We start from the raw sequence: 12,400 nt of genomic DNA, 5'->3' as shown, positions 1-12,400 counted from the left end.
ATTAAGTTCTAAGCAAGAAGAAATGCTCAGAGATGGAACTTCAAAAAAATGTTTATGATGAAATGGAAAGCACTGATTTTAAGAATGAGAGAATGTTTAATCTTTGACAATGTTCTAGAGAGGTCAAGGAGAACAAAGGTTCAAGAAAGATAATTGGGCTTGATGGAAAGATCACTGGGGAGTATAGTTTTTAACAAAGTAATGGGAATGAAAAAATCTAGGTTACAGATAATTAAAGAGAATTAATGAAAAGAGCAGGTGTAGAATGCTTTTCAAGTTTGGTATTAAAAATTGAGAGAATGAGAGAAGAACTAAAGAGCTGATGGTGAGGTCAATTGAGGCTTTCCAAAATAGGGCAGAAGTACACAGTTGTAGGAAAAAAAAAAAAAGCACTGTTTATAATGACAAAGTCTGAAATTAGTCAAATCGTTTAACCACTAACTTTTTAAATAAATTCAATCTCGTTGGCTTTTTACTACATTATCTCATCAATCTTCCTATCCCTCTTTCTCTCTCTTTTTTCTTTCCTTCTCTTCTTACCCCTAGACCTGAGCTGTTCAATAGGTATGCACTAAGCAGGTTGCTACTGAATGTTTGAACTGTGTATAATCTGAATTGCAAGGTGCTGTAAGTATAAAGAAACACATCCGATTTTGAAGATTTGATATGGAAAAGGGATATAAAATACCCTATTAGTAATTTTATTTTATTTTATTTTATTTTATTTTTGTCTTTTTTTGCCATTTCTTGGGCTGCTCCCGCGGCATATGGAGGTTCCCAGGCTAGGGGTCTAATCTGAGCTGTAGCTGCCAGCCTACACCAGAGCCACAGCAACCTGGGATCTGAGCCGCATCCACAACCTACACCACAGCTCACAGCAATGCCAGATCCTTAACCCACTGAGCAAGGCCAGGGATCGAACACACAACCTCATGGTTCCTAGTCGGATTTGTTAACCACGGAGCCATGATGGGACCTCCCATTAATTTTATTTTTGATTAACTTTTTAATGGATGTACCCATGGCATATGGAAATTCCAAGGCCAGGGATTGAATTCCAGCCACAGCTGCTAACTATGCCACGGCTAACACGGTTCTTTAACCCACTGCATCAAGCCAGGGATTGAATCCATGCCTCTGCAGAAGATGGAGCTGCTGCAGTTGGATTCTTAACCCACTGTGCCACAGTGGGGACTCCTATATTGAGTACATATTGAAATGATAATATTTTATATTTATTTAAGTAAATAAAATGTTATTTAAATTAAGTTCATATGTTCTTTTTACTATCTCTAATGTAGTTACTAGAAAATTACATCTGTGACTCATGCTATATTTCTATTGGACAGCATTGCTCTAGGCTTTCTTACTTACATCTTCTCTGGGATTCAGAAACTACCTTTAGACAACTGACTCATAAACATACATCTTCACATAACTATATGTTCAGACTTCTCCTCTGTACCTCAAACCCTTGTATTCAGTTGCCAATGAGACAGCTTCTACTAGAAGTCTCAAGTCATCTCTTACTAATCTTATGTAAAATCAAATTTATATCCTGCTCTTCTCTTTCCCCAAACCTGATCCTCTTCCAGTGTCAGTGAGTCATAATCACTGTGTTACATAAACCAGTATTTTAGGTCCTCCATCTTTTAACCCTACATTCAATCTATCATGAAAATCCTGCTCATTCTATATCCTAAAGAATTCTCACATTTGTCCATTCCACTCCTCACCACCACTTGATCAAATGTTCTCTCCCAGGTAATCTATAACAAAACACACCTAATTGTTTTTCAGTGTGTGTATGTGTCTTATAGAGATGTTGGGCCTAATTGTGGGATATTTTAATATGACTTCTCTGTTAAGGGCATGGCTGTATTTTGTGGTTAGGTTGGAAGCTCTCCTGAAGACTTGAGCATTCCTAGTGTCACTCTCAAGGGAAAGAGCTAAGCCCTCAGACACAATAACAGAAGGGGAGCTCCTGCCCACTCTCCTATGTCTCACATTATTAGAAATAGATCTCCTGGGACTTAACCATGCCATAACTTTCTGGTGATTTGGGAAAGATAACATCTGCCTTTCAGAGATAGATTGCAGAGCAGTAAGGAGGTCTTGCATAGGAACCCATATGTGCAAGATGACTGGCTCACTCACATAATCCAGACTTTCAAGATGCCCTCATCTTTCACAATTAGTTGTAGATGCATTACACTTAACTTGTTTATAATAATATAATAATATTAACTATGGTACTTTATGGTTAGAAATAGATTAATGGCAATGAATATATATATATATATATATATATATATAAACTAGAATGGATTCCATATTATCTCAACAATATCTTCTTCATTCTATTATATATACTACCTTGAATGGGAGAAAATGAAGAGGAATCATAGCTAGCCAGTGGGCAACAATCCATCCCTGACAAAGCCCACAGGACTGTGTTACACAGTCAACATCGCCTGTCAACTTGCTTTCTCTGTAGGGAAACTTGCTTTCTTCTAGCTGAATATCAATCACTGCATTTACTACATTTTGTTTCCCAATGGTTATCTCTAAGTCAGGGCATGCATGAATGATCCCTCTTAATCTTCTCTTTGCTAGAGGAAATCACTCAGGACAGAGGAAATGGCAGAGCAATGTCATTTTATGGTCACCATGGTTTGGGTAGCAGTAGTGACTACTTCCCCAGGGGGAATGTGAGAATCTGGGAAAAGTTTTGGAGAATGTGTTCGGCTCCTCCAACATGGAGATGTGCTCTCTACTGCCAAACTAGAATGTTATTTTATCATGGAAAGGACAGTTTTCTTCCAGAAAGCTTTTGTAAGACTCCCATGCAAATTAAATCATTCCCATCTGTTCTCCCATGTTCCAAATATATGATTATTCTATAGATTCTATCACTTTGCATTCTAATTATTTGTCTACATAACTGCCTCCCCGATACATTGAGAAGTTACTACAAACAGCGATTAAGCCTTGTATTGCTTTGAATACCTATTGTTTTTTAGCACTGTGCTTGGCATTGTCAACTCTTGAACATGGGTCAAATGTGACCATAAAAGCAAACCAATATTCATCACATTAAATTTGGGGTCTTTTTGTTGTCTTATTTTGTCTTTATCACAATCTTAAAGTCATCTTTAGTTTTACAGATGTAATCTTAACATGGTATGTGAGAGGCCCTCAAACACTCGGGTGTAAATTTTTCATTTATGCCGTGTCGGCCTGTAAAATGACGCACAGAAAACGAAGTAATGAGTCACACACAGAATTGTTTTCCTAAAACTCAGATTCGATAGAGTCAGTCCCTTGACAAATTTATTCAGGCCTACTGAATAGAATTCAAGCTCCTTGATGAGGCATTCTTATCTCATCTTTTTTAGGGTACTTCCTACCCCACTGTATTCTATTCACACCAGGCATTCTGTGTGCTATATAATCCAGTCTAATCTAAACCAGACAGTCCCGGAGGGCTCTCTCTCAGTTACCCTTCTCTTCTCTGCTTTCTCACTCTCCTACATGATTTCACTCAGTTCCAAGGCTTAAAATATAGATGCTGATGAATCCTAATCTCCAGCCTTGTCCTTTATATGTAACTACCTGTGTGACATCTCCACTTAGATAACTGATAAGGCTCTCAAACATAACATGCATAAAATAAAACTCATATGTCTGGCTACCCCACCCAAAGAATGTATTTCTCCTCCAATCTCCTTCAGCTAATAAAGGCTACCAGGTCCTTCTCAGATGCTCAGGGAAAAACAAATCCAGCAATTTTCCCCACTTACTCTATTTACAAGTTCTCAAATAGAAATGACCCCAAATCCTGTTGACATCTTCTAAAACATAAACCAAATCCATCTATATTTCTGCGGGTCCACTGCTATCAGCCTAGTTCTGAACAGCTGCAGTGTCCTCCTAGCTGCTCTCCACATTTTCACCCTGACCTTTCATGATCCATTTCCTAAAAATAAAATAAAATAATAAAAAATAAAAAATATGAATAAGGTAATGTCATTTCTCTGCTTTAAATTAATTCTAGTTTGATAGGCTAACAATGCACCCCCCCCAAAGATGCCCACATGCTAATTCTCAGAAATTGTATGTTCTGATACACAACAAAAAGGAATTAAATGCTCTTGAATCATCCAGGTGGGCCCAGTGTAATTTTTGAAAACAGAAGTAGAATAATCAGACTCAGAGTAGTAAAATGTGAGAAAAATTTAATTGGTAATTTTAGGTTTTGAAGATAAAGGTGGACATGAACCCAGGAAAAAGGCAAGGAAACAGATTCTCCCTTACAATTTCCAGAAAGGATGTTGAATCTTAATTTTAGCCCAGTGATAATCGTTTTGGATTTATAACCTCAGAATTGTGAAAGAATAAAAATTTGTGTTGTTTTAAGCTCCTGAGTTTGGGGCTATATTTGTTAGAGCAGCAGTAGGAAATCAATATGTCCTCCCATGGATTCTCATCAAGCTGAAAATAAAACAAAAACCCCATATTCTGTGTTATAAACCCTGCAAGATCAATTGCCCAGTCACATTATCAACTACTGTCCCCTCCCTTTTACCAGTTCCTCAAACATGCAGAACTTATTTCTGCCTTAAGGAATTTTCACTATCACCTCTGTACCTAAAATGCTCTTCCCCAAACTGCCATGGCTGTCTTCTTGCTACTCATGTCTACACTTGACTAGGCCACCTTTCCTGTAGACCTTTGCCAATCTTCTGACCTAAAGTAACTCCCAGTCACTCTTTATCACACCACTCCCATCTTATTTTCAGCACAGCGCTTTCTAGTTTTTGCTCTTTTCCTTGTTTATGTATTTATTTATATTTGCTTCCCCAGTCTCCTCTATTAGAATGCAATCTTTATGAGAAGGATGGATTGGGAGTTTGGGATTAGCATATGCACACTTTTGTATAAGGAATGGATGCTTAATGGGGGCCTGCCATAAAGCACAGGGGACTCTACTCAATATTCTGTGATAACCTCTATGGGGAAAGGATCTGAAAAAGATTGAATATGTGTACATGTATAACTGAAACATTTTGTTGTACAGCAGAAATTAATACCACATTGTAAATCAACTAACTTTAATAAAAGAATTTTTAATGGGAAGAAGTCAAAAAAATTAAAAATTAAATTAAAAAAGAATATTAAGCTCCATGAGAACAGAATCCATAACTGTAATGATACAGAGTTGTTGGTTTGAAAACTACACAGAGGACAAGGAGAGACCAAAGAAAGAGACAGACCACTCTAAACTGATAGTTTTAACAAGCAAGAGAACTTACATACAAGGCTTGTCTTGGGCAGCTGCAAGAAAAGAAGGTCTCTGTATCCACCCATCAGAATAACAAAATTTTATGTAGAGGCATTAACTATATTCAGGCACACTGACCATTCAGATGGTCTCAACAGCACCTTGCTCTCTCAAGTCTGTGTCCTTGGAACAGCTCCCACAGTGGGAACACTGGGCCAGAAGTACTTTACAAGGACAAGTGAGGGGATGGTAGCCCAATTGCCCATGTTCAAGCTTCAGGTCGACCAGCACTCATGTCCTCTTGATGACCTCTTCTAACAATAGTACACACTATAAAGTATTTCTTGAATAAACATATGAATAAATAGTGAAGCAAACGGCAGCTATTTTGTGATTCTGAACATAAGAACTTTTCAAATATTTAAGTAAGGATATATTTTTTCATAAATTTGCAAGAAAATTAAAATAATGAGAAATGAGCTATATGATCCTTTTCACTGGCTCCATAAATCTTTCACTGAGCTCACATCGTTTCACGGGTAAGAGGAGAGCTAGGGGCAACATTCATCATTCCCCCACAGTTCCTTTGGTGGAAACTTGTCCCCAGGATTCTTAAGCTCTTACTGAAGGAGAAAGTTTCCCCATGCTGTACATCAGCACAGACTTGGTCCTACATCATCATAGTAATATGCCCCTCACCTGAAATAATCACATTGCCCTAGAATTCAAGTTTGAGGGCAGGGCTTGGTTTTGTTTTGTTTTATTTTTTGCTGTGTCTTAAAGGTCCATCTCATAAATATGCATAATCATGATAAAAATGAAGTCATAATCAAATTGAGGAGAATAAGACTTACACCCATGAAATGCCAGAGGACCACGCCAGACAAATATTGAGACTTCAGGAGTTAAATGGCTAATAAGAATTTTGAAGGTGGGAAGAAGATAGATAAGCTTGTCCCCAATAGACCTTGGATTGGCTTTAAGGGGTAGGATTTGGATAGATGGAAAAAAAATGGTGAAAGTAATATAGATAAGGCCAAAGGAACCAAATGAAGAATGAAAGTGATTCATTCAGAAAGCCATAAAAGAAGGCTTTGGCATAAGGATGGTACATGGGAAGGAAGTGAACTCAAATTATGTAGATTAGAAAGATCTAGGTATGTAATTAACCAAATTGTGAGTTGTGGTAGGCAACAGGGATCCATTATATAAAAATTTATAGGAAAGCCCTAAATAACAGAATACTTTGAGGAAAGAAATCTTTATAGAAGTTACATCTGGATTAGCAAGAAAATTTTAGGCTTTTTTTTTCTTTTTTTGTTTTTTGTTTGTTTGTTTGTTTGTTTGTTTGTTTTTGGCTGCACCCACAGCATGTGAAAGCTCCTGGGGCCAGGGTTCAAACTTGTGCCATAGCAGTGACCCAATCCACTGCAGTGACAATGCAGATCCTTAACCCACTCACAAGAGAACTCCACAAGAAAAATTTAAAGGTTATTCTAGTAACTAAGGTATAAGATTAAAGACATTATGAATGTAATTTTAAGTAAATATCCTAGAAATTGTATATTGTCTTTAAAAAAAGGGGGGAAAGTGATACTTTAAGGCTTTTGCTCACACAACCTCTCCTCTGAGTCAACAAGTCCTATGAAGGAGTTCCCCATTGTGTCTCAGAGGTAATGAACCCAGCTAGTATCCATAAGAACTCAGATTCAATCCCTGGCCCCACTCAATGGGTTAAGGATCTGGAGTTGCCATGAGCTGTGGTATAGGTTGCAGATGTGGCTGAGATCCTGCGTTGCTTTGGTTGTGGCACAGGCCAGCAGCTGCAGCTCCAATTCTACCCCTACCCTGAGAGCTTCCATATGCTGTGAGTGTGGCCCTAAATTAAAAAAAAAAAAAAGTCCTATGAATAAATCCTTCCTCTATGAAGTCTTTGCTGACCAATCCAGAGGGAATTTTTTTCTTCCCACTTAGAATTTTATATTCAGACTGGTAATGAGGATAAGTGGTATAAACGCATAAGAATTAAAATCAAATATAGCCCTTAAAATTTGCTTAGAAATGGGCATTTGCCTTACTCTTTAGCTCTCAAAGGATATATTTAATTATTCCAATTGAGTATGCTTGTATTGTATAGGAGATTAGGTCTCTCAGGTGATGCTCTGTTGTCAATGCCAAGTAAATCCCTTTAGAATTATTTAAAACATTTGAACCATTCTCTACCAATGACATGAATATTATCATTAACTTGATGGTAGAAATACTCCCCATAAAAATCAAGAAGATAGAGTTTTATTACTGCATCTACTTTAAAAACCATCATCAGGTAATCAACTAACCTTTATAAAAACTCTTACTGGGAAATCCAGGTGATAAAGCATTTAATTTTTTTGGTAGAAATATTAACTATAGAAATATTTACTTAAGTTCTTTAAGGTTTATTCCTTACAATTCTTATTTTTAAATTTTTTACATTCCTTAAAATCCTTCCTCTACCCCAAGGTCCATTGTATAAGATCTGAACAAATGACTATAATTTATTTGCATTACTTCTGAATTTAAGGGAAAAAAAACCTAAATTTAGCCAAAAATAAATAAGTAAAAGCATACTTTTACAGTAATAACAGAAGTTTTTGGAACTTCTTCTAATAATGTGGTTTGCCATATAACTTACAGCTTCACAGATGAAATGGAATTTTAGCCTATGCAATGAAATGGTATTTAAAATGTTTGTGTCAGATATTCCCTATTAAAGAAATTACATGAGGAAGGAATATACTTTTAAATCATGCTTTTAAACTGCTGATGTAATTTTAGGGAGATTTTCAGTTTATTTTTTGATTTTTAGAGAAATAAAATATCAATATAAAACTCATTTCTGTCTGATTAATTATCATCAACTGGGAAAACTGAAGGAAAACTGTTATGTGACTTCACGTTGTCAAGTGTAAGGCACTTAATGAAAAAACATATTCAAATTATGTAGATATAAAATGTTCTCTTTGTTTGTTTTAGGGTCACACCTGCAACATATGGAAGTTCCCAGGCTAGGGGTTGAATCGGAGCTGTAGCTGCCAGCCTATACCACATCCATGGCAATGCCAGATCTGACCCTCATCTGAGACCTACACCACAGTTCATAATGCCAGATCCCTAACCCACTGAGCAAGGCCAGGGATGCAACCAGAATCAGGTTTGTAACCTGCTGAGCCACAACGGGAACTCCCTAAAATGTTTATTTTTTATATGTCAGGTCACCAAGAGTAAGGCATTTAGTGAAAAAATAATTCAGATTATATAGATTTCAAATATTCATTTCTAATATTGTTTTTAAAGGTATCCACCACAAATAGACTGAGTTTAAAAGTGAGTAAACAGCTTCATGAGGCCAAAAAGAATGAGATCATCTCCCCAAAATGTTTTTTCTCTATTCCAGTAATATAGACTGCAGTTATGGTTAACGAATATCCAGAAAATTATCAATGTGGAAATGTCCAGAAGAATTAACTAATCTTCTAAGAAAATATATAACACAGAGCAGGCATTTAATAAGTAACAAATTAATGAATAAAGTATTCTTTAATTAACTAAAATAAATGAAGGCAGATTGAAATAAAGCAATTCCCAATAGATTAGAATTCTCAGGCTATAAGGAAAAATCTAAGGGATAGATGATTAAGGTTTAAATATATACTGAAAGCTATTCAATATCCTTTGATAAGCCATAGAGGAAAAAATATAAAAAAGGATATATATATATGTATATACATATATATATATAATTAAATCACTTTGCAGTACTGTAGAAATTAACACATTATAAATCAACTATACTTCAATTTTTAAAAGTCCATGAAGATAGAAAAAATATACTTAAAGCTTAATAAATGTGATAATTACATATAAAAGCGTCGTCTGAAATACAGTAAAATGGGAACCTAATTGCCTATATAATATATATATATTGTTTTTCAGAATCTTTTCCCTTATAGGTTACTATAAAATGTTGACTATTATTCTCTGTGCTATACAGTAGGTCCTTGTTGGTTAAATATTTTATATGTAGTAGTATTTTATATGTACTGAACATTAACTCTAACCAGTCAGAGGTCTGAACATTTAAGAGTTTCCTTAATCTATTACCAAGTTATTTTCCAATGACTCAACCAGCTAATACTTTGGCCACAAAGGCAATTAGGTTCCCATTTTACTGTATTTCAGACGACGCTTTTAAACCTTGTTATTTTGGTAAGCAAAATAAATATGCCTTCCTCACCACTTCAAACTATGTTTCTCTGATTATCAATGAAGTCAAACATTTTAATTTGTTTAAAAAATTGTATTATTTTTGAGATTTTTCTGTTCCTGTTCTTTATTTTTCCGGGATATTCTTACTGATTGTAGAAGTTCTTTATAGAATAAAACTATAGAAATTATGTCATATTAACTGTGATATTTGATGTTACTCATGATGTTTTTGACAGAGTTATAAATTGAATTTATCAAATTTTAACTCTCAGGAATGCTTCAGTTTCTTTTGATAGCATTTAAATTTCTTTAGATTTCTTTATGCACATGCAGATATAGGCACTTTTATATTGCATGCATAAAGGATATAAATACCATGATAATAGTCTTGAAATTTTTTACAGTAGAAAAATACGTAACATAAAATTTATCGTTCTAACTATATTTAAGTATATACAGTACACTGGCATTAGGTAAATTTATATTGTTGTATAACCAACACTACCCAACTCCAGGAACTTTTCATCTTCCCAAACCGAAATTCTGTACCCATTAAATAATACTCTCCATTCCTTCCTTCCTGGACAACCACATTTTACTTTCTATCTGTATGAGTTTGACTACTTTAATATGTTAAGTGGAATAACAATATTTGTCCTTCTGTGTCTATTTTATTTCACTTAGCACATCATTGTTTCATCCATATTTTAACATGTGTGAGAATTTTATTCCCCTTTTAAAGATGATTAATATTCCATCAAAATGTCTATACCACATTTTGATCATTCATTCATCCATCAGAGGAAAGTTGAGTTGCTTCCACTTCTAGCTATCTTGAATAATGCTTCTATGTGCATGGGTGCACAAAAATAGTCTTTCAAACAACACTGTTAATCTGTACAGACACAGTCATTGAAATTATTTGGGAATACTTACACAAATTGCTGACACCTATCGGTGCACAGATTAAGTCCTTCTGCACTGAATATTCCCTTCAAGACCTCAAAAGCCATCTTTATGCATCTTATCAAATGTTTTTCTTGACAATATGCTGGGAAAATGTTAAATAACTAGCTTAAAAGGTAAGAGCTCTTGGAGATTGATGTTCCCCTGGAAATGGGCATGCACCAAAATCCATGTGACTTGTGAAAGCATTATTGAGGATGCTCCTTGTCCTTTTGGGCCAGGGAGAGCTCAGAGTTGAATTGGATGTATTATAAATTAGTACCTCACTTCTCTACGATTCTTGTCTCAACAGAGAAGTCAGGAATGGCTAAAGGAAATCAGACCATAAACAATGAGTTTATCCTCATGGGATTTACTGATCACCCAGAGCTGAAGACCCTTCTGTTTGTGGTATTCTTTGCCATCTATCTGATCACCATGGTGGGGAACCTTGGCCTGATGATAATAATTGCAAAAGAGCATCGTCTGCACACTCCAATGTACATCTTTCTGGGCAACCTCGCTCTTGTGGATTCTTGCTGTGCCTCTGCCATTACTCCTAACATGTTAGGGAACTTATTTTCTGAAAACAGAATGGTTTCCCTCTATGAATGCATGGCACAATTTTATTTTTTTTGCACTGTTGAAACAGCAGACTGCTTTCTTCTGGCAGCAATGGCCTATGATCGCTATGTGGCCATCTGCAACCCACTGCAGTACCACACCATGATGTCAAAGAAACTCTGTGTTCAGATGACCACAGCAGCCCACATAGCTGGAAACCTGCATTCCATGATTCATGTCGGGCTTCTGTTTAGGTTAACTTTCTGTGGCTCTAATCACATCAACCACTTTTACTGTGATATTCTTCCTTTGTACAGGCTCTCTTGTGTTGACCCTTATGTCAATGAACTGGTACTACTTATCTTTGCAGGCTCAATTCAAGTCTCTACAATAGGTAGTGTCTTAATATCTTATCTCTATATTCTCTTTACTATTTTCAGAATGAAATCCAAAGAGGGAAGGATCAAAGCCTTTTCCACCTGTGCATCCCACATTCTGTCAGTCTCATTATTCTATGGATCTCTTATTTTCATGTATATTAGACCAAATTTGCTTGAAGAAGGGGATAAAGATATAACAGCTGCTATTTTGTTTACAGAAGTAGTTCCTTTACTAAATCCTTTTATTTACAGCCTAAGGAATAAGGAAGTAATAACTGTCTTAAGAAAAATTCTGAAGGAAAAAAAATCACAAAAACTTTGAAACAAATTATATTTACTTCAGCTTAATGATTTAAACTCATAAAAAATTTCCAAGTGAAATTAAACAGAGAAAATGTACAAACTGTATGTAAAATATTAAAATGTATCATAATGCAATTAATTTAGGCAGCAATTTGTAAGGGAGAAAATATACAGGAAGATGTAAACTGTATCAAATCATAATTCGAAATGACAAAAATAAAAATCAAATTTTGAATTAATTCAAGAAACAACACAGTGTTTTGCCCAGATCATGGATTGTGTCTTCATCAGGGATTATCAGCCCTCAATAGAAAAGCAAAAATTGTATCTCAATAAAACTGAAAAAAAAGTTTTTAAATTGTCAGACTGACATCTACAAGTCTGTTCTCTATGTCGGTGAGTCTGTTTCTATTTTGTTGATAACTATACTTTAATTTTTAAAAAGGGTGGGGGAGGAAAGAAAGAGAAAGAAGGAAGAAATGAAAGAAAGAAAGAGAGAGGGAGGGAGAGAGGGAGGGAGGGAGGGAAGGAAGGAAGGAAGGAAGGAAGGAAGGAAGGAAGGAAAAAAGAAACTATTCAGAAGGCTAATATCCGTGGCATCTGATTAGGGTATAATGCTAAGTGTGAATGTACATTCTATTGGGGCAATAGATAGAATGTACAAACACAGACTCCA

The 12,400-nt window shown here is 35.6% G+C and overlaps 1 protein-coding gene across 1 annotated transcript; it reads left to right on the top strand.

Annotated features, from left to right (window-relative positions):
- The first annotated feature begins 10,801 nt into the window (after nt 1–10,801).
- Nucleotides 10,802–11,743, top strand: LOC106505821 (olfactory receptor 5K1-like). The gene has a single exon (XM_021081460.2). It carries the CDS (start codon nt 10,802–10,804, stop codon nt 11,741–11,743), a length of 942 nt encoding a protein of 313 aa, XP_020937119.2.
- The last annotated feature ends 657 nt before the right edge of the window (nt 11,744–12,400 follow it).

Source organism: Sus scrofa, chromosome 13 (assembly GCF_054392235.1).
Source record: "Sus scrofa isolate SSC_HxYL_T2T_F1_AM1 chromosome 13, Sscrofa_HxYL_maternal_Yorkshire_Landrace_v2.0, whole genome shotgun sequence".
Classification (NCBI taxonomy): Eukaryota; Metazoa; Chordata; class Mammalia; order Artiodactyla; family Suidae; genus Sus; species Sus scrofa.
Note: the sequence above shows the minus strand (reverse complement) of the source record. Positions and strands in the feature narration are given on the sequence as shown.